Source organism: Patagioenas fasciata, chromosome 27 (genome assembly GCF_037038585.1).
Source record: "Patagioenas fasciata isolate bPatFas1 chromosome 27, bPatFas1.hap1, whole genome shotgun sequence".
NCBI classification, from domain to species: domain Eukaryota; kingdom Metazoa; phylum Chordata; class Aves; order Columbiformes; family Columbidae; genus Patagioenas; species Patagioenas fasciata.
The window spans coordinates 1,137,286-1,159,404 of record NC_092546.1 but is presented as its reverse complement, the minus strand read 5'-3'; the positions used below and the strand labels follow the sequence as shown (position 1 = coordinate 1,159,404).

The 22,119-nt window shown below is 51.1% G+C and overlaps 1 protein-coding gene across 3 annotated transcripts; it reads left to right on the top strand.

The window, feature by feature from the left end:
* Positions 1–223: 223 nt before the first annotated feature.
* Positions 224–21,537, top strand: LOC139825678 (dynein axonemal heavy chain 9-like). Of its 3 annotated transcripts, none has more exons than XR_011735892.1 (13): positions 224–896; positions 6,857–7,053; positions 7,707–7,865; positions 8,657–8,737; positions 9,344–9,474; positions 11,107–11,318; positions 11,512–11,745; positions 14,254–14,421; positions 16,302–16,418; positions 17,143–17,293; positions 18,273–18,352; positions 20,208–20,276; positions 21,224–21,307. XR_011735892.1 is itself a non-coding variant. In XM_071799518.1 (13 exons), the coding sequence occupies exons 1-13, from the start codon at positions 744–746 to the stop codon at positions 21,435–21,437; spliced, it is 2,001 nt and encodes a 666-aa protein (XP_071655619.1). In that variant the 5' UTR covers positions 224–743; the 3' UTR covers positions 21,438–21,537. The 3 variants fall into 3 exon arrangements, 2 of the variants coding, with proteins under 2 accessions (XP_071655619.1, XP_071655621.1); XM_071799518.1 differs by having other exon boundaries at positions 18,273–18,387; positions 21,224–21,537; XM_071799520.1 differs by lacking the exon at positions 8,657–8,737 and having other exon boundaries at positions 18,273–18,387; positions 21,224–21,513.
* Positions 21,538–22,119: the final 582 nt, after the last annotated feature.

Genomic DNA, 22,119 nt, shown 5'->3' with positions numbered 1-22,119 from the left:
TTTATTTCTCAGAAGCACTGCAGTGTTCTTCCCTGTTTCTCCACCTGTTCCTGGAGCTCTTGCTCTCTGGGGTTGGGGTGGGACATGCAGCTGAAATATTCCCATGGTACGCATGGTCTTAGGAGCAAAGCACCGTGACTCAGCCTAAGTAGATCTGCCGCTTATTCTTTTGTACTGCCAGCAGATTGTGGAAGTAGAGTATAAAACCCATCCTTATGGAGAGATCTTTGCATTTTAGGCTTAGTCTAAGTAAGTGGGACCGGCGGGCAAGGACTGAACCGGAACGGCGGGGCGGTTGGTCCTACGCAGGGACAGGATCTGGACGCGACCGAGCGAGCCTCTCGCGGGTGGCTGCGGGACAGTGTACGCGACTCTACGAGTCGAGCTTTTCGACCCTCGCGATCCGTGCACACGCTCGGCGAGTCCGTGTCTGGAGTTTCGGGGCTCGCGCGTGGCGTGGGGATGCGGGTTTCGTGGCGGTTTTTTTTTTTTTTTTTGGTGGGGGTTTATTTCGGCAGGGGCGGCGGGGTCGTGGTGGTGTCGTCGTGCCCCCCACCCGCACCTGCCGCCGCCGCCGTATAATTTCACTTCGTGTTCCGGCTCAGACTGCACGGCGAGCACAAACACCCCCCCCCCCGCCCGCACCCCAAAGCGCGGTCTCTCCCGCCCTCGCCTTGCCCCCCGCCCCCTCCGGCCCACCCGCGGGAAGGGCCGGAGGGGGTCGGCAACTGCGCGCGCCGCGCATGCGCGCTCTCCCCGCCGCCCGGCAACCGGCCCCCTGCCCCCCGCCAGGTGCCCAACGGTCAGTCGCTCGGAGTCAAGCCCGTGGGGCGGGCGGTCGCGGGGAGGCCAGCGCGGGAGCGTCTTGCCGATCGGCCGAGGAACCCCGCGCGCGGGTAGGCAGGGAGGCAGGCGGGCCGGGACGGGGAGACGGGGACGGGGACGCGGTGTCTCTATGCCTCGCCGGGGGAAGGCAAAGCCGCTGGCGGGGTCGGTTTCTTCTTCAGCCCGCGGCCGGGGCGGGCAGCGGGCCGAGGGACCGAGCGAGCGAGCCACCGAGGAAGAAGCGCGGGAGGCGGCAGCACGGGCAGGTGAGGGGGTTAGGCCTCCGACAGCGGGGCTGAGAAACCGCGGGACGCCCGCGTGCCCCCCCCCCCCCCCCCGCGCACCCCCCCCCGCCGTCCACCCCCGTCCACCCCGGGCACGGAGCCGGCAGGGACGCCCCGGCTTCCCGGGGGGGAGGCGAACTCGCTGGCGAAAGGCCGGGGCGGGGGGTGGGGAGGAACTCTGGGCGGGGATGGGCGGCCGGGCTCGCTGCGGCGGACTGGGGCGGGCAGGCGGTGGTTGGGGCCGGGGAAGGCCGCCGCCTGTGCTCTCATTGCCCCTCCTGGTACAGTGTTATTTGGAGCACAGAGTTTAGGGGATGGACAGTGAGCAATGAACGGTTATAGAGTTGAAAAGAAAAATGACCCTATCTAAAGGACAGTCTCTCCCAGGATGTGAGTCTCTGCAGTGCAACCCTTTGCTAATTGCAAGGCAGAGAGCAGATGATTCAGTAAGTGGGGTTTATGGATCACAAATAGACATTAGTAGAAAAGATGCCCTGGGAAGGTTCAACATATATGGAGGTACAAATGCCTGGGTAGAATGGATCAAATATATGGTGCAAAGCCTAAACAAGAGCAATTGCTATGCCTGTGCGGCAGGAAGGCCTGTGGCCCAAGTGGTACCCTTCCCTCTGGGGTGGAGCGAAGATTGACAGGGGATGGAGTGCGTCTTAGCCTTATGCCAAGACTCTACGGCATGGAGAAATAAGTCGTGTCATACTCTCTCCCTCCTGTTTCCAGCTTTGCAGGGAAAAATATCAAAATCCCCCTGGCATTTTCAGGAATAATTGAAAATCATACTGCCTGTCTCTCACGACGCGGCAGGAATGATACCAAGTTCCTAGGAACATGAGTAGGTGTGCAGAGACACGGGAAGTTGGTCCTCATATGTCCTCAAATGCTTCTTGAGTGGATCTTTGGTGGTACTGTGGGAAGATGACACTTCATTCCATTTTATCCCCCACTGGGAAGGTACCTGTGACGTCGTACAATTGGAAATTCCTTTTACCCTGGCATTTGAACACTGTGATCCATCAGGGCAACAGAAAAAGGAGTTGAGGGCTTTCCTCTGATGACAGGGTTTATTTCAATTAGATTGGGGTCCCCAGAGGAGTCCCCAAGGAACACAAAGCAAGAAGTCAAGTTAGCTGCGGGTTCTGAGTCCTTTTTGTTTTGGTAGGTAACTACAAACAAGAATGTAGACGGGATAAATAACATTTATTTATAAGTTATACTAGACAAGCAGTTAAATGAATCACCAAGCAATTAGATGCTACTAGTAGAATGGCATGGGAAAATAACATGGTCCCCGATACGATGTTGGCAGAAAAAGGTGATATATGTCTAACCACAGCTTCAGCAGAAGAATTGGCTGAGAATTCAGGTGTAGATAGTCCACTCATGGGATTGTTAGAATCTTGGTTTGGAATATTGAGAGAAATTACTTCTTTAATCGAAGTAACAGAAGCACTGATTTCTATAGCGTGCTACATCATTCCGTGTCTGCGAGGACTTGTTCAACACCTTATTGGACAGCTCTATCAAAGCAAGTGCCTTTAGGGCCACTGCCATGCTCAGATAAAATGATCCTGCTAAAAGAAGGGGGGTGGTGCTGGCAGTGTGGGACAACAGCCTGCGTGCTTCAGGGTGGGGGCAGCGGCTGGTTCTGTAGTTAACAAAACAAGAAAAAGGCCCCTCCCGTCATGGGGTTGAAGTTTCTTCTATCCAGGTTTTCATTAGTGTTGCCCCCATATCTACCAAAAATTCTACTTGTTTGTTCTTTTGGGTTTCTTCTTCCCAATGCGGGAAGCACCACCCAGGCTGGTCCCCCAGAAGGACCAAAAGGTGACTGTGAAAAACAGAGTTTTCCAGGTTGCGCCCGGGTTACCCTCCGTGGTGTTTCGCAGGCTTTCTTCACTCTAGAATGGCGAATCCAGGCATTCTGTTCTCCGATATTGGTAGCAGTCAGGGGGTCTTGAAATGGACCTTCCTATTATGGTTTCAAAGTTTTCTGCAAAAGACTTCACATACTCGTCAGTAAAATGTGGCCCTCAATCAGAGGATCTAACAGCTGGGCCTCCAAGCCTTGGTATTATTTTGTGTATCAGTGCTGTAGTCACCTCCTAAGCTTTTGCTGTCCTGGTAGGGAACGCTTCTGGCCAACCTGAAAAAACATCAGTTAATACCAACAAATATCGGTACCCCCCTTTTCCTGGGAGTTCTGAACAATCAGTTTGTCATTGTGGTCCAGGCCCATTCCCTTTCCCCATTTGACCCATTTCTAGCTTGGGCATATTTTTGGGATTAGTCTGGAGGCAAAGATCACACCGCTGTCACCTCTTCCACAGTGACAGACAAATCTCTAGCTCCTGTCTCCCTAATCAAATGTTTGCGTAGTGGTTCTAGTCCCCAAGGCCCCTTCTTCTGCTCTTCCCTTCCTAAAGGCCAAACCAGGTGGGAGAAAGCCCCACTGTGTTTGCTTTTTCAGGAGAAAAATAAGTGCTAAAAAGCCACTTTGGGGGTGCCCAGGTGGATCCAGTGGTATCCAGACCCCCCCCAGAGGGAGCATCCCCCAGCACCCCCAAGTCCTTCGCAGGGCTGCTCTCAGGCCCTCCATCCCCAGCTTGTGTTGATACCCGTGGTTGCCCGGGGCAGCTGCGTCTCCCAGGCGAGCTGGGTCCCGCCCCGGCCCGCCCCCGGCTCCTCGCAGTGTCCCTTCCCCCGGGCAACGCGGCTCTTCCCCGCAAACACCCGCCGGTGCCGGCCGGATGGAGCAGGCGGTGGAGCCGGTGCCCGGCGCCGAGCGGCTGTGCCGGTGCGCGGCGCGGGGGCTGGGGGTGCCGGCGGAGCGCTGGGAGCGCTGGGCAGGCGGGGAGGCGGCGGGGCCGCTGCTGCGGAGCTTCCTGGCGGGGCCGGCGGGGCCGGCGCTGCTGCTCTGGCGGGGCCCGGCCGGGGAGCTGGAGCTGGGGCCGCCCCCGCCGCCCCCCGCCGCCCGCCGCAAGGGGCTGTTCTTCCTGCGGGCCCCCGGCGCCGGCCCCGGGGAGCTGCTCTGCGGGGACCTGCCCGCCGATGCCCTGCGGCACTTTGCCGCCCTCGTGGAGGAGGTGAGGATGAGGGGCCACGGGGGCAGGCTCAACATGAGGAGAAATTTGTTTGCTGGGAGATGGCAGAGCCTGGCCCAGGCTGCCCAGGGCGGGTGTGGAGTCTCCTTCTCTGAGACATTGAAACTCGCCTGGACCCACCTGTGTGATCTGCTCTGTGACCCTGCGTGAGCAGGGCTTGGACTGGGGGATCTGCAGAGATCCCTTCAACCTAACCAGGCTGGGATCCTGTGAGGCCTGGGCAGCCCCGGAGGTGCAGAGGGAGCCCTGGCACCCATGAGTACCGGGTGCCCCTCGCACATGGCAGCGGGGAAGGTGTCCCCTCCTACAGACAGGCTCCTTGGCCTCCCTCCCTTCTCTGCTGATGCACTTGTACCCTTAACTCTGCCCTTTGCAGTACCATGGACGGCTTTAGAACTCATATAAACCACCTGAATGCTGATCCACATCAGCTCTGTCTATCAGTGGGGTCCTTGTGGGACTGATGTACCCACAGGTGCTGGAGGGGACATCTGCAGGTCACCTACTCCAAACCCCTGCTCAAGCAGGGCCATCCAGAGCCAGTTGCCCAGGGCCATGTCCAGGTAGCTCTTCATTATCTCTAAGGATGGAGACTTCACAACCTCTTTGAGCAACCTGGGCCAGTGCTCGATTACTCTCATAGTGAAAAAGTGTTTTGTGATGTTCAGGAGCCTCCTGTAGCTCAGTGTCGGGTTATCTCAGGTGGGCTGATGTTTTCTTAAAGAGATCGTCAAGAGGTTCGAGTGCTTTTGCTTTGCTGTGTTATTAGCCTGAACTAGACAATGTTGTTTCGGTTTATTCCTGATGGCTCCTCACCTGGAGAAGTCTCAGGAATGAGGCTGTAATGGGAAAGCAGAGGAGCTGCTGGATTTGAGAAGCTCTGATCATGATGTTTGGTATATTAAGATGGTGACTGATAGATTGGATTCCCAAGAGCAGGCTGCCAGACTGGTTATCCTGGTTTTGTGAGAAAACACATTATTTATACGGGGAGCTTTTGTTTTGATGAGCCCCGTGGTCTTGCGAAGTCTGCACAAACAGTGGTTTTGCATCACGGCTGGCCAATAGCATTGCAAGCACCGTCTGCTATGGGTAGATGGTGGGGTAGGAACACTTTGGCAGATCCTGTTAAATCCTGTTTTCTGAATGCCTTTGGGAGCCGGGATTGTGCGTCCCAGCTGCGTGTTTGCAGGCTTTGCTCTCCCCTGTGCAGACATGCAGTATTTCTGCAGGGAGCAGATTGTGCCTGGTTTTCATCCTATTTTCCTCTCAAGCTTCACTTGAAGGCAAAAGCAGCGGTGGTGCTGGGTCAGGCAGATGGGGTGGGTCTGCGTGAAGGTGAAAAAGGTCTTGAATTTCCTGGGGTTGGGGTCGTGTGTTCCTCTGCCCACACTTTGTCTTTATTCAGTGAGGGGTCACAGCTGGTGACCTTGTCCACTTGTTGCTTCACTCCTGCGGTGCCGAAGGGAACACACCTGCTCTGTGGGCTGGGGCTTCATCCTGAGTCCAGTTATCATTTTAACAGTCAGAAAGAAAATGAACGGCTGTCATTTGCCTGGTTACAACATCACTGGCATTAGCAGTCCACATGCTTTAAGTAATAGAGACACATCTTGCTAATAATGCAGCTAAAACTGCTGAAGGTGAACTCGTCAGCACCTGCCCGTGTGTTCCCTGGGGTTGTGCTCCCCCTTCCCACGGCTCCCTGGGCACGAAGGTGGCTGGTCGGGTCTTCTTCGGGTCTACAGAGCCAGCCACAGTTCCAAAGAGTCTTCAGCATCCTGGGACAGCACCATGGAGGTGCTGAGCTGCTTTATTCCGTTTCAATTTTATGTCCATTTGCAGCTATTTTTATGCCTTTAGTCACCTCCCCCCCCTCCCCTACCCCCACCCTGAGTCCAGTAACACAAAGGGCTGTTGTTTGTCACTAGGGACAACCTGGCTTTGTTAGGCTGTTGCCACAGGCTGGTCCCAGTGCAGAGCCAGCCAGGATAGGTGACAGACACGGTGTTGCTGTCACAGCTCAAACAAGCCAAAAGCAGCTCAAATCTGGGCAAACCCCGACCAGCCCCACAACCCCATGCTGCCGGGTCAGTAAAAGTGCTGATAAAGGCAAAGCTCCTGTTTGGTGGGCTGCAGCTGGGACCTGGGGGACCCTCACCACCAGTGTATCCCAGGGGGTACCAGCAGACCTTCCCTTGCAGCACACTGAGCTCAGCCCAGCCCTGGCAGGCTCAAAGGGCAGCCTGACGGCTGTGCCCATGGGCAGGGACATGGGGACCAAGCACCGGGGACAGTTGTGAGGGCAAGGGACAGCAGCCCATGGGGCCATCTCCAGTTGCGGGCTGAAAGGCTGGGAGAGCCTGGGGATGGGGCTGCTCACTTTGCCTACTGGCTTCCACCCTCCTTGGCTGCTTGGATTTGGGGAAAAGGGTGTTCTGCTGTATAAAGTGGGCCTGTAGAGATGCCCATTCATCATCAGCTGCCTCTATTTCACATGGGAACTGCTTGAGACAGCAATGAATATGGGTCTCCAGGCTTGGCCAAGCACAGACCTCAGAGCCTGGTGGCCTGTCCGTCTCCTGCTGCACTTTTTTCTCCATTGGTCTTCCGTGACTCCCGCTGTAGGTGATCGTGCCCATCCTAACGAACAAGAAGAACCATCAGGGCTGGCCACAAGTGGTGTCACAAGACATCGTGCGTCATGTCCACAACCTCAAAAGTACCATTTTCACAGTTGTTGGCCAAGTAGACGGCAAGACCTTGCTGCCTCTCCCAGCTGGCTCAGAGGGAATTGAGGACATTGATCTGGAAAATGAGAAATCGTGAGTACCACCCCAAAATAACAGGTTCTGGAAGGTCCAGAGAAGCAGATGCGTTTGTACATCAAGTTGTCATCGTGTCTGGGCTGCGTGCGTGCCCCTGTGGAACCCCAGGAGATGTGTGGGTGCAGTGGAATGAATCACTCCTCAGACAGGACGTGGTGCGGGTGGGATTTTGTGAGAAGTTACTGCTTCCAAGGCAGTGGGGTGACCTGTCCTCAGCTTCCCAGCCCACTTGGTGGTGTTTCTTGCTGAATTAAGTGAGTTAATGACTGCAGGGATGTAGAATATTTTGAGGCAGAATGGTATGGGGAGAGAGAATCTTGCTGGATGTGTGAGTCTCCAGGTCAGATCCTGAACCTGAATGGATCTGATGTGACAATGACTGGCTGTGCAGAGAGGTGGCGACTGGCTCTTCATTTCCGCCATTCACTTTATGAACAGTGTTGTTGCCCACACTGCTGCAGACATTCAGCCATTTTCTCCAGAGTGTAATTCCTATATTAAACCAGTGACAAAATCTTATGGGGTTTGATTGTTTTGTGGTTTTGAAATGTGAAACCCTGTAAAATCCAGCTGCCCACACGGCCATTGGAAGTAGATCCAACTGAGCAATGCACATCAACAAAGTTAATCACGTACTCTGTTTACTACAGCATGGAACGGATAGATAAATCTCTGGTGTATGCCATGGAGTCGGCCATCATAGACTGGAGCCACCAGATCCAGGAGGCACTGAAGAAAGAGTCTTCAGAGCCTCTCCTGCAAGGCAGCAATCCGAACCCGAAGGTGGAGCTGGAGTTCTGGAAGAACAGGTACCCAGAGCAGCCTGGCCAGTGCATGGTGCCCTGTGGTGCTGGTTTTGTGTAGAGGGAGAGTGCTGGTGGTGGAGCTGCTAATTCCATGAGTTGAGAAGAACAGGCCACTTGGGGTTCATGTAGGCTTCAACTAAGGAAAATTGCTCCCGCACAGAAAATCATCATGATCTGCAAAGTGCCTGGGAGGTCACTGGGCAGCTGGCTGTGTTTTAACTTAGCCCCACCACAGGGGCTACACCTCAAGGGACTTTTTTCAGAAATGCCCTTTACAGGATCCCAGGCTGGTTGGGCTGAAGGGACCTCTGCAGATCCCCCAGTCCAAGCCCTGCTCACGCAGGGTCACAGAGCAGATCACACAGGTGGGTCCAGGCGGGTTCGAATGTCTCAGAGAAGGAGACTCCACACCCGCTCTGGGCACTCTTTCGTCACTGTTCACTAGGAGCCATCCACAGGAGTAATTGCTGATGGACACCTGCTGGGGGCTGTCTGGAAATGGTGCATCTCAGCTGGCTGCTGTTCATCTGTCAGGGCCAGAGGGGCTTTAGATGCTCAGGAGCCTGGGAGTGGTATTTCCTCCTGCCCTTTGAAAACCTTTGTGCTGTACTGGTTCAGGCTGACTCGGGGCAAAGCCCTGCTGGCTGGAGAGCTGTTGGTAATGCCTGCAGAAACACGATGGCTTTTTTTCAGCGATGTTCTGTCAGTAGCAGAGCTGCTGTCATGCTGAACTCAGCACTTTCTGTCCTGTAGGGTTTGTCTGTGCCTCATGCAGCTTTCTCCCATTTCCACAGTCCATGTGTAGCTGGAGGAAGCCCTGAATCAGGCCCAGGGGAAACAGATGATGTTGGGGGACAGCTGATGGCCCAGTGTAGGTGGGTAACATGGCCACCAGCATCCTGGTGTGCATCAAGAACAGTGTGGCCAGCAGGCCCAGGGCAATGACTGTCCCACTGTACTCAGCGCTGGGGAAGCCAAACCTCAAATCAGTTTTGGGCCCCTCAGGCCAAGAAAGACCTTGAGGTAGTGGAGTGAGTTGAGAGAAGGGAATAGAGCTGGTGAGGGGCTGGAGCACAAGTGTGATGGGAGTGGCTGAGGGACCTGGGGGTTCAGCTGGAGAACAGGAGCTGAGGGGAGACCTTCTGATCTCTGAACTGCCTGAAAGGAGCTTGGAGCCAGGGGGGGTCGGGCTCTGCTCCCCAGGAACAAGCGCCAGGAGCAGAGGAAACGGCCTCAAGTTGCACCAGGGGAGGCTGAGGTTGGATATTAGGAAACATTTCTTCCCAGAAGGGGTTGTGAAGCATTGGAACAGGCTGCCCAGGGCAGTGGTGGAGTCACCATCCCTGGAGGGGTTGAACAGTCACAGAGATGACATTCTCAGGGACATGGGGCAGTGCCAGGGGTTAGGTTATGGTTGGACTCGATCTTGAGGGTCTCTTCCAACCAACTGATTCTGTGATTCTGTGTCTCGGTTGCTGTAGGTGTGATGACCTGGAATGCATTTACAACCAGCTGACAACGAGGAAGGTCAGGAACATGATGGAGCTGCTGGAGAGAGTTGAGAGCAGCTACATCCCAGCCTTCAAAACCATGCTAATGGATGTTGAGGCAGGTGAGATGCTGGGGCAACTTTACCACAGTGCTGGCTTCTGGCCTTTCTTCATGGCCTGGTGTGACTGATTTCAAGCCAAATCTTTCTAGTTTGTGAATTGAGACTGGGCTGCTTGTGCTTGAGTCTAGGCTTTTGTTTCCAGGCTGGGACAAGCTCCATCGCTGGTCTGTTGAGCCAGACTCTTGCCAAAGTTCAGGGTGAATGGGTTTGGGAATTTATTCTGCTGTAATAAAGTGTTTGCATTACTCTAACAGGACTCACCTCAACTTCCACCAGCTCCTCTGGTGTTATTATGCAGGAATGGGAGTTCAGACTAAGAGGACAGATCTTGTACCTAAGACTGCTTTGTTAGAGCGCTGCTTCTCAGGCTTTGGCCACTGCAGCCCGAATTTCCTTGCTTTGCTTTGCTTAGGGGAGTTGAGCGCAGCCCAAGGAAATATTGCAAATCCCTGTCTGTAGTGAAAAACAGTGTAGTCCTGCTGGTCTGTCCCTGCAGACCAACACAGCTGGACATCCATGTCCAACCCAGCTGCTCTCTGGCACAATGAAACCATCCAGACTGTGTTAGCTGTGCACGTGCTGGCAGAAAACACTGTTCTTCACCACTTCACGTGCAAACATTGAATCTCTTAAGGATCTGTGTCACACTCTGCATTGTGCAGTTTAAATGGGCTGGAGAAACACCCCTTATATAAGGAGCCAAGGGTTCATTGTTAAACTAATTAATACTTTAAGGGTTTAATCAAAATACAACAAATATTTGGTTTTAATCCGGCTACAGCGATACTAACCCTAATTGGATAATTTGGACTATAATTGTTAATTTCCATTACAGCGCAGTTCAGATTTGTGTGCACCTGCTTTTAAGTCTCTGCCCCTTTCCCTGGCATTGTACTGGTGTGGCTGCTGTTGGTGGATTTGCTGGGAGGGTGATGCTGATAGTGGGAGTCTCTTCTTCCTTGGTCTTGGGCCTTAGGGGTTATTTTTCCATGCATTCAAGCACTTCTGTCACTTCTTGTTGGTCCACAGGTTTAATTGCACAACGATCTGGTTTTATTAATGCTTGCGCTCTGGGGTAATTCTTCAGGGTAAAACCACACAGCTGTACAGAGCTAAGCTAAAGCTTTCGACGAGTCAGACATCAGTTGCTTTACTGCTGACAGGTTTTCTATTACAGTCAGGACTAGTGGGGCCGTCGTCATCTGCCCACTGGACAAGGAGTTGCTTGAGCCAAAACTGAGCTAAAAAGGGCTCAGGCCAAGGCTGTACAGCCTGTCGTGCTGTACAGCAAGGCCATGGCTCACAGCCATGGCAGCACTGTATTTTTGGTGCTGTTGGGCAAATTCCGTGTGACTTTTTAGCAGTTGTGGACTCAGGCTCTCCACGAAGCCCTGTCCCAGCTCCCTGTCCCCTGCCATCACATCAGCTTATTTCTGTTCTGGTTACTGCCGCAGGTGAGTGATGTTCACGAGTGAGTGACCTGCAGCACACAGGTGGCTGAGGGTGCTCAGTGCTTGTCAGGACAGTTTCTTTTCCCAGGCACTTTTCCATGTGGTGAGGCCAGCACCTAGCTGGGAACCCAGCACACCGCAGCTGGGTGGTTCTTACCGCTTCTCACGTCTCTCAACACAGCTTTGACTGAAGCTCAGGACGTTCACCTGCACCTGACACCCCTCAAGCGCCGCTTGGAAGACGTAGAGAGGGTTGAGTTCAGCGAGGTGAAGCCTTTCCTGCTCCCCCTGCTCCACGTGGTGTGTTTGATCTGGGTCGCCTCCAAGCACTACAACATGCCCGTGCGGATAGTGGTGCTGCTCCAGGAGATCTGCAACCTTCTCATTGAGCAGGTCTGTGGCTGTGATGCCTGTGTTTGCAGTCCCCTGTGTCCCCTCTCCCCTTCTTCCTATTGTCCTTCCCTGGAAAAGTGATTCTTTAGGCAACATTTAACTTAATAAACAGGTTCAAATGTGTTCAACACAAGAAGTCCTTGTTTTCCATGATGGCAGAAGTGACCTCTCAGGTGTGATTTTGCTCTTCCAGGCCCTGGTGTACCTGTCTCCAGAAGACCTTCTGAAAGGGGACATGGAGGAGAGCCTGGGCAAGGTGCGAATGGTGCTCGGTATCCTGAACATGTTCAAAGAGGCATTTGAGGAGAGAAGGGAAAAACTGCACATGTATTATGAACCAGGCCAAGAAGTGAGGGAGTGGGACTTCAGCTCCACGATGGTGTTTGCGAGGCTGGACACCTTCCTGAAGAGACTGGAGATGGTGGAGGTGAGACTCTGGTCTTGAAAAACATTGCAAACCGTCAGGAGAACTCTGTAGCCAGGAGATCACTTGCTGGCATCTTTCCTTTCTATAGCTTCACCTGATACCAGGGAATGGGGCCACTCTTTTGCTGTTAGGTCTCCTGTTACAGCGAGTCTAAGACTGTGTTTTACTATGTCCTGCTCAGTGCATATGTAAGCTGGTCAGGTTGATAGGTGTGTTTTTTGCTCTCAGGAGTCCCGTTGGACTCCTTGCTCCTGTTGGGGCAAGAAAAGGAGGATTACTGGAGGTGTGGTTTGCACAGCTGTAAATAAAGCAATGTAATCTCCCAGGTCTCCTGGTGCCATCAGAGACAGATTTAGGTTATGGTTGGACTCAATGATCTTAAGGGTCTCTTCCAACTGAAATGGTTCTATGATTCTATGACACCCTAGAGCTGGGTCCTGCCTGTCTTGGAGAGGCCAGATGGCAGGATCCCCTTGGCTGTGCCACGTGGGCCTGGGGAGGAGCAGGGACACGTTCCTCACCAGGTTGTCCCTTCGCATCCTCATAGTCCATCAAACTGGGGTGCTGTGGCTCAGGGGTGTCCCTGTTTGCCAGATCTGTCACCTGAGGCAGGGACATTGGGGTGTCATCCCTGAGCTCCCAGTGTGGCCAAGGGCTCCTTGAGCCACAGGAGATGTTCTGCAGAGAGCAGGTCTGAGTGTGAATGTGGGAGCTCCCTATGCTCTCCTTACCACATGGCTGTGTCTGGAGACCACAGACATACAGACACCATATGTACCTGTTATACAGACACTGTATATACCTCTTATACAGATACTGTATGTACCTCTTGTACAGACCTTGCATGTACCTGTTATCTCTCACGTGGCTAACCACACACATTCATCTGCTCTCCACACACATCCCAAATGAATTTCTTTGTTGATTGTTGCTGCGTTCTCAGTGTGTAGGGTTGGATGGCCAGTGTACAGGTTGCTGGTGTTTGCAGTTTTACTGCTTTAAATGTGCCATATACTTTTATGTGTTCCTTAATTAACTATGTTGAAAACTGTCATGACTGGTGCCTATTTTAAAAGTATTCATAATGATGGTTTCCAGTAGGGTTTGATGTGAAATAAACCAAATTATGCTGGTCAGTGTAGAGAGGAATATAAATAGACACAGGAATAACTGCAGGTTATCATGAGGACAGTGTTGGTGACAGGTTTACTGGGACCCTGTAAAGGCTCTGGGGCACTGACTGCTGGGATTCCATGGATGCCATGGGCACACTGTGGATATGGGCTGCAGACAAAAGCCAGTGGGGAGGTTTTGAGCTGGGGCACTGTGCGTTTTGACCAGTGTCTGTTTCCTCCTTCCGTGGCTGTCCCACACTCCAGGGACAGTAGAAGCTGCAGTATCTGGAGTCAGAGGGAGAGCCTGCGGAGTGAGCTGTAAAACAATAATTAAAAGCATAGTGCACACCAGCCTGTTAATGAGGAAAACTGCTGCATCTCTCTCCGTCTCAATTTCCCCTCATCACTTCATTTCAAGCAACCTTGCAAGACAAAGCAAGGGACAACTGGTATTTCCACATTATTTTTTTGCCTTACTAGGTATTTGTTCAAGCGGATGTGCTGGTGTGTCGAAGTGAATATGAATGCATATGTGCATTTGTTTTCGAATTTTCATAAAAGCTGCAGTTACACTGGTGCATGGGTAGCCCATGAGCACGTGAAGAGGGAAGGATCCCTTTCCTTTGGTTCGTTGCACTGTTTCATATTACGTGTCTGTGGTAAAACCTGCTGCCCTGCTCGGGTGGCCCCAGGACAAGTGCAAGCAGAGAGTGGCCACCAGTACATTCCTGTGCACATTTCTCCTGGTCCTCTGAGACAATGGATGTTCAACCAGCCCTTACTTGGCCCTAGCTAGGGAGACAGATGAGGTGGGATGGCAGCAGAGCTGCCCAGTGCTGCCACCACCACTGGGGGAGCGGGACATTTTCCCAAGAGGTGACACTGCCAGGCTGCAGAGGATGGGAAGGGAAGGGAAGGACCCGTGTGCCACCTCAGCAGAGAGGGCCAGCGGGGCAGGTGCTGCAACACCCACTTGGACACGTGGAGGTTTGACTGCGCAGGAGCTTTGGACAGTTTGGGTACCTGTAAATATTAGAAATCTGTCCTCGGTTAATACCTATAAAATTGGGATTCTTAGCTATGCTGGATGACATATAAGAGTCTCATATCCTGCTTTGGATCTGTCCTTTAAATACACTTAAAAGCGATTTTACAGTTGTCATGGTATTTCTAGTGGCTGCAGCAGGTCTCACTGGGCAGGGACGTGTTATGAGCAGCCACTGATGCTCAGGACAGGCAGATCAGGCTCCCCCCTTCCCATCCCTGCCACCCAGCCTGAGCACCAGCGCTGTGCTTGGGAAGGTCCCTCAGCAAGTGCAACTCTGTCGTGACAACTGTTGTCATCTTCTTTTGTCAACATCATGACCTGTGTCTCCCTCCGTTGACTTTGAAGGATCTCCTGGCAACTTCCTTGGACTTGATGAAGCTGGAGAAAATTGAATTCAGTGGGATTAAAGGGAAGACCCTGGGCCAGCAGGTCCTGGACATGTATGAGGAATTCCAGGAGGCATACAAGGTGTTTTCAGAGCGAACCTATGACTGTCTTGACCTGACCAACACGGTAGGTGGGACCAGTTTGCGGGAACATCAGGAACATGTGCATGTTTCCAAAGCAGCAGTTTCCTGCTATCTTCTTCCCAGCTCTTTCCTCCTTTCATTATGATCTGATCTGGTACTGGAGGGAACAGGGAGCCGCTGGCCTTTCCTGCAGAGATTTGGGACTTCTTGCACGTCTATATCTAACATATCTTGCTAGATCAGCACCTTAGATCAGTGCAGCTGGGAAACTGGGATTTCCATGAGTTATGCACAAGCTTTTGCTGTACATGGTGCTTGCTGAGGTATAAGAGCTATACCAACACCCACATCTCTTTGCTTTCCTGCTCTTGGTATTTACCATGTTTCCCCAAAAATAAGACCTACCCCAAAAACAAGCTATAGCATGATTTTTCAGGATGCTTGAAATATGAACCCTATTCAAAAAATTAGCCCTAGTTACAGTTCATAAAAAAGTCAATTTAAATAGGGTCCAGGCAGCTATACATGTAAAAAAGTAAGCATCTTTTGCAGCAAAAATTAATATAAGACTCTGTCTTAGTTTTGGAAAAACAAGGTAGTTTGCCTGATGAGGGCCAACTCAGATCATCTCTGGGATGTGTTCGCTCCTGCCTAGATGAACACATGGCATCTGGGGCTCTCAGAATTCAAGGATGCTCTATTTTATTATCAGTAGTGCTTTAATTAAAGGAATATTCCCAGCCCTCTGGGACCTGCCTGGTGTGGGGATGGGTGGCTCGTGCTTTGCTTCCTGCAGCTCCCAGTACATCTCTGCAGGGGGTGGCACGTCCCCAGTGTTTCTTGCTGGAAAGCTGCTTGCTCCATAGCACCCCTCCTTCAGCAGGGCAGGCACAGAGGAGAGGTGACAGTGGCTCTGCAGGAGGTGGCTTGGGTTTGGTGACCCCATGGCCATTTGTGTGACTCTGAGTCATGTTTGTTCTTTCAGTGCTCTAGTTTTGCACCCTCTGCCACTGCTGGAGCCGTTTTTTTTAGCTAAAACATGGCATCTGGATCTGCTGGAGCTCAGCAGTAGCAATAGTAAAAGCTATTTCCTTGCACTTTGTCCTTTGGAAAAGAGACACATGACCTCATTTTTAGTGGTTTTGTCCAAGCTAGAACAGAAGGACTGTCACGGACTGTCAAGTTCAGTCTTTGATTTGGACTCTTTTACGTGTAGGAAAACAAATATAGATGTTACTCTTGAAGTTCAAAGGATTTATTACAATTGAAGCAAGAAAAGCAGTGCAAGAAGATGATGGAAATTACAGAAACCCAGTACTGTTGAGTTTGAAAAGGACCTCTGGAGATCACCCAGTCCACCTTCCCTGCTCAAAGCAGGCTCAGCCAGAGCAGGACTGTGACTGGTCAGGTGCAATATCTCCAAGATTACCTATGTCCAAGTGTGGAGACTCCACAGCCTCTCTGGGCAACCTGTGCGAGTGTTTTGAAACTGCCTCACTCACAACCAGCTCACCATGGAACCACAGGCTTGTTTTGACTTGAAAGTAGGTTGGATTTGGGACTCAGCAGGTGCATCCGTGGGTTTTCTGGATGATGGTGTGGTCTTCAGGCCAAGTGGTGGGGGAGAGGGTGTGGAAATAGTCCATCTTGCCTGTAGGCTGAAGATAGTGCCATGTGGGCTGTGGAAAGCCCTCAGGACCAAAGGGTCCCTCCCAGAGAAAGGGCCAACATCTCAGCCATGGGACAGCACAGAAATGTTCTCAAGCTTCGTGAGGACTTTGCCACGTTGCGATGGCTGAAGATTGGCCAGAGGAGTGGCTTAGTTCACGGTGAATAAGAGAGGGCATCTCTGGATCGAGGAGTTACAGGTACCTTCCTAGTGCCATCTTGCAGCCTCACAGCTTGTGTTTTGCCTTTGTGCAGGACTTTGAGCAGGATGCCTTTGGTTTCCAGCAGAAAGTAGAAGACATGGACCGTCGGCTGGGCACCATTTTCATCCAGGCTTTTGATGACGCCTCCAACTTGGACCACGCCTTCAAGGTTTGTTTATCGCTCCCTTGCTCTTCCCTAAAAGGGAAATCAGGGCACCCGGCTCGGTGAGAATCACGCTGAGGAGACCAGGCAGTGCTGGAGCCACAGGCACATGGGGCTGGTGTTTGCTGGTGGGACAGTGGGACTTGTAGCTTTTGGGCTGCTCTTGGTTTGGGATGCTCAGGCTGGTGGGTCCCTCACAAAGCTTTTGGATGCCAGGAGATATATTTGTGTCTCTCTCTGCAAGTTGGGGGAAATCATGCTTTTTCTAGGATTTCCTGGTGAGAATTGATATTGTTAGTATCAATTTGTTAATATTATTAATACATGGATCTGTTTCAGTTTTGGAAACAGGTCTTCTAGAAACAAAGCTGGTTTATTTATCAATTAATCTATCTTGCAGAAATAATAAATGGTATTTTTTTAAAAAAATCAATATAAGCATTTGTAGAAAAGACTTTAGCAAGTGACAGTGTTTATCTTTGTGAGTTTTTTGAAAAAAATAGAAAATCTTGAAGCATTTGAAGAACAACAGTTGGAATGTGGTCCAACCCCAGAGAAAGTCTGAGAGGCCCCGTAACAAAGGGAGCAAATTTCCTTTTTCCAAAGTGCCCATTGGTGCGGACAGTATTGAAGCATCTGGGCTGGGGAGGAAGGTCCCAGCTGATCTCTCTGCAGGAGTCGGGGTTGTAAATTTTTCCCCTCTTCTTTTCCTGCGTGTTCACCCCAACAGCTGCTGGACATGTTCGGGAGCCTTTTGGAGCGACCGGTAGTCGCTGCAGATGCTGCTGGCAAATACTCCGTCCTCATCAGCATGTTCAGCAGGGCCCTGGACCACGCCAGGCTGATCTACTCCCGGCACATCCAGGCAGAGCTGAAGCTCGGTAGGTAGAACGTGCTGAGTAAAATGGGTTTTACAGGGAGTTTGATTGAGATTAATTTGGGGGGGAAATGATTTATTTTTCTAAGGAACCCAAAACTTTACAAATTGCAGATGTTTTCAGCCTCTGTAGCTCCTAGTGGCAATGGAAATGCCTGGGAAAGCTCTGTTCTTAGTATTAAAGCAAATAATTGGTTAGGAGTAAAAATACCCTTTTTCAAATGTGTATGCATGATATGTGACTGGGAATGGAGACACATGCCGAGCTTTTCTCCCAGCGAGGCTGTGACAGGAGGTTTCTCTCCACGTTTGTGTGCTGCCTCCAACACCCCATGGGACCTGCAAACCCACTCATGTGCTCCTCAGAATGAATTTATTTTGTTTCCCTTACAATGCTTAAAATGCAAAGTATGCGAGTGGGACTTTGTAACCAAGGGTTTAATCAGCCTTTTCCAAGTTTATTATTCCCCGTGACTCTTGGCACAGGGGGGAATGGGTGGATTTCTATCAGATTATGAGGATTCAAGTGTGTCATTTTGAACAATAACCTATTTACTTGCCTCAGAAAGATCATACTGGAACGAGACAAGTCCTGGACTGGAGAGAATCATGGAGAGAATCATTTGCTGTGAATTTGTGGTTATTGTTCTGTGGCTGTTAGATAAGACGGACAGAAGTAACTCCTGGTCAGAAATCCCTATGTCAGTGTTTGTGAGGGGCGGGGAATGTGTCCCAGGCAAGGGACACCTCACATCAGCTCAGGTTTGGACATAGTCTGGGCTTCTCGTTTGATCTCAGCTCCTTATTCGAGATCCAGAGGCACTCGCCTTGGTCACAGACCTACATCAGTGTGGCAGATGTTGGATTTAAGGAAGGAAGCTGGGAAATCAGAGCAGTTTTCTGCAGATGAGGTTCTGTTGTTGCATCTTTGGGGTTACAAGTGCAGTGTTCAGTCAAACGCTGTTCCAATGTGCCCTCCCCAGGATCCCCCCCTGTGCACAAGAACATGCCGCCGGTGGCTGGAGCGCTGCGCTGGGCGCAGGAGCTGCGAGCGCGAATCCAGGTGCCGTTTGATCACTTCAGGCACATCCCACATCTGTGCGTGTCTGTTCCAGCTAAGTTGCTTTATGACCACCTTGCTATCTTCTCTGTAATCAATCTGATTTTCTTTCTGTGGTGAACATTATCCCATGGTTATAGCTGAAATAATTCTTAGTCAAAGAGGTGTGAAGTGGTTGCACTGGTGCTTTTCAGCTTCCTTGTGATCATTATTTTTTTTAAGAAACTCATTAACTGGATTTGTTTTGAAGCGATTAAGAGGCACAGTGGGCTATTCAGCTTTCAGACATAGTTCCCGGGTTGCAATTGAAAGAGGTATCAGAACCTTTCCTGCTGCAATCCCACTCAGCATGTTCTCCAGGACCTCCTCAGCTGCAAGTCCTGGTTCTGGCATCATCCAAACTGTGAATAGCAGAGAAGTGCTGGGCTGGACTCAGCTGAGATGGGTCGATGGAGCTGGGTTTGCATGTTGGGGAGCAGACGAGCATTTTGTTGGGCAGAAGAAAACTTTCTCAGCGTTAAACAAAGGAGCCATCTCCCAAGATCAAGGAAAGAAACCAATGCTGGTATATTTATCACCCAAATGCTTGTTATAACGGATGGTGTCAGGGAAGTATGGCCTCATACTCACAGCTGGCACCACATGAGACAACGTTTAAGAGCTCTGTAAGCAAGGCAGTGTTGGACTTATGACAACTGAGGATGTTCTAGGGACTGCACCTGGTAGCTCACAGGAATGGCTTCACGTGTGCTGGTCAGGATTCTGTGTAAATGGATCCACTTTTTTAATGTACTTGACCAAAATAACTTGACCGTCACTGTACCATGTTTGTAACCTTCTCTCACTGTATCTTGCCATTAAGTGTCTTTAAGTGCACAGTTATTCTGCAGCAGCAAAGACATTGGTGCAATGAAACAAACTCTTGGGCTGTTCCCAGCACAGAGCCCAAGTTATCATGTCTGATTTGAACCTAAATGGCAATTTTTTGTCCACCATGAAGGACCCAGATCTGCATTTCACACTGATTTTCTGTCCTCTGTTTAGAGTAGTTAATAACATGCTCTGCAACGGTGGTGACATGATGCTGTTGAAAGGGAAAAAGGATTAAAAAGGAGAAACAAAAGTGGTTTTGCTGGGATTTACTTGGATTTGCTCAGAGGACTTGTTTACTTCCAGCAGGTTTCTCAGCACTTGCCCAGCGGTGACTGCTCAGGCGCTCCTTTTTTCCAGCTTTTGGTTAAGTTAATTCAAGTTTTGTCAATATGTCCTCCAAAATCAACAACCATCTTGAGGAAAACTTGTAGATGAAACAGTGGGGAAAAGACAGCATGATAAGAATTCCTCTGGCCTGCTGTTCCCTGGGCTGTACAGCCCTGGCAGCGTGGCCAGGGCTCTGCCTCCCGCACTCTGGGACACCTTTGCTCTTCGGTTTGAGGGGCATGAATTGGGCACCGCCAAGAGCTTCATCTGCCGGGAGCCACACTCTGCTTCTTTCTGTGCCTCTTTGACCTCAGAAAGTGGTGGCTGGTGAGCAGAGGTTGCCCTGCTCTGTGCAAACACCGGAGCATTGAGTATGTTACGGAGACCAGTGTTCCTCCAGCAGCTCTGGGCCCTTGTTCTTCCCCCAGGACGTGGTTCTCATTTGCCAGTTGCCATGCAAACACCCGCAAAAGGGCGCACTGGGGCTTGGAGAGCTTTTGTGCAGTGAAATGGTTTTGGGCGATATGGTGGGGTTGGAATGTAAGATCCCCAGCCAGGCTCTGCCTGCAAGGTGGTGGGTGGTTTTGGGAAGGGGTAAATAGAGACTGCAGCCTCACAGGGCTAAATGTAACGCTGAGCTTGTCTGTTGTGCCACCAGCTGCTTGGACTCTGCTGAAGGAAGAAGGGTGATAGAGAAGTATGAAGAAATGATCCAGCTGCTCGACAGGTAAGTGGTGGCTCAGGCATGACTGTAACTATATGAAAAAAAGCCAAACCTTATAGAATCATAGAATTGTTTTGGTTGGAAGAGACCCTCATGTCCATCCATTAACACAACCCTGGCACTGCCCCGTGTCCCTGAGAACCTCGTCTCCACGTCTGTCCACCCCTCCGGGGATGATGACTCCACCACTGCCCTCGCAGCCTGTTCCAATGCCCGACAGCCCTTTGGGGAAGAAATGTTTCCTAATATCCAGTCTGAACCTCCCCTGGTGCAACTTGAGGCCATTTCCTTCTCCTTCTCTAAACCACCTTTCAGCACGTTTGCAAGCCCAGGGCCTGAGAATGTCTCTTTCTAAGCCAGAAGGAATTTTGTGATGAGAGAGGAGGAGGAATCCTTTGCTACACACCACAGTCTTTCTGTGATATCTTGAAATGAGAAGTTTGCATGGGAGGGACAGGGGCTGTGCAGCCCAGCAGAAATGTTGGAACGAGATTCTTTTGGATGTAGGAGATGCTGTGGTAGAAAACCTGAGCTGACCAGAAGTCTCAATCCACTTGTGCCCATTCACAGTGTACTTACCGTGGCTGTAATGTGTGTATTCCACAAGTGGGAGTGGGATTCGTTGCACCTCACTTAATATCTTAATGTTTGATGCTAAAACTGAACTGATTGCTCTGAGCTTTTGAATGTTTGTCCCCAAATTTGAATCCTCTGCTAAGAATGGTACTTGGGGGATCTTTGTTTTCCTGACTTGATGCTGTCACTGGTTTTCAGGTGTTTGTCTTTGAAGCCAAGATCTTTATGGAGGTGGTGTGGGTGGGTTTTAAATATTCCTTGATGTTCTTCAGCCCTCAGAAGTGGACTTGGCTTTTATTTGGTTCTATGTCTTGGTGTGCGGGCTTGGCAGCTACGTGGTGGATGTTTTAATTTGTTTGTTTGTTTTCCGGCAGGTATCAGGAGAAGCTCTATGCAGACTGGTCCCAGACAGTCTCTGAAAAATCACAGTACAACCTTACTCAACCGCTTATCCGGCGAGATCCAGAAACCAAACTGATCACAGTTAATTTTGATCCCCAGGTAAGAACTAGCTTTCCTGCCTGCTGGAGGGCACGTCTCCAAGCTGTGCCCCACCGTGCATGGCAAGTCTGGTGGGATCGCTACTAGATCTGTTCTGCTGAGGTCCCTGGAGCATCTGTTATGGGTGACATGAATTAACCATCCCCTTTGTGGGCTCTGTCTCCTGGTAAAATATCAGGATTACAGTTTAAGCAGCGCAGATTGTAATTAAAGCCAGAAAGTCTGTGAGTAGCCAGATGTTAACTGGTGTCAACATCTCCAGAGCAGGTTGGTTTGACGCTGGTGTGGGGAGCGTAGGAGCATCATCCTACAGACGTGGGTTCGTGTTATGTTTACCTGAAATCTGAGCTTCCTGAAAGGGTATAAAAATCCCAGGAAAGGTTTGTTTTGTTACTTCAGTGTTGTGGCTGTTGGATTTCCTTAATTGTGGTGCAGGAGGCTTCCAGTAGGTCTCTGTTCCCTAGGGCTGCCCTCTCCAGCACAGGGAGGCCTGACCATCCCCCTGCCCAAAGCAGAGGCAGGGTCCAAGCCAGCAGAGTGCAGAGGTGGATTCAAAGGTTCTGGGGCCTCTCAAATGTGAAATGCCATTTGCTGCGGAGGTGCTGAATCTCAGGGGCCTGGGAAAACATCAAACACTTCCCCCTTTCCCTGGGACTTGCTGCTGTTAGAGAAAAGTGTTGAGGTTCCAGAGCTCATTCCAGCTTGGCTCTCAGACAAAGGATTTGTCCAGCTCCTTGGAATCTCCTTGCTAAGGTGGGAAGCAAATGGC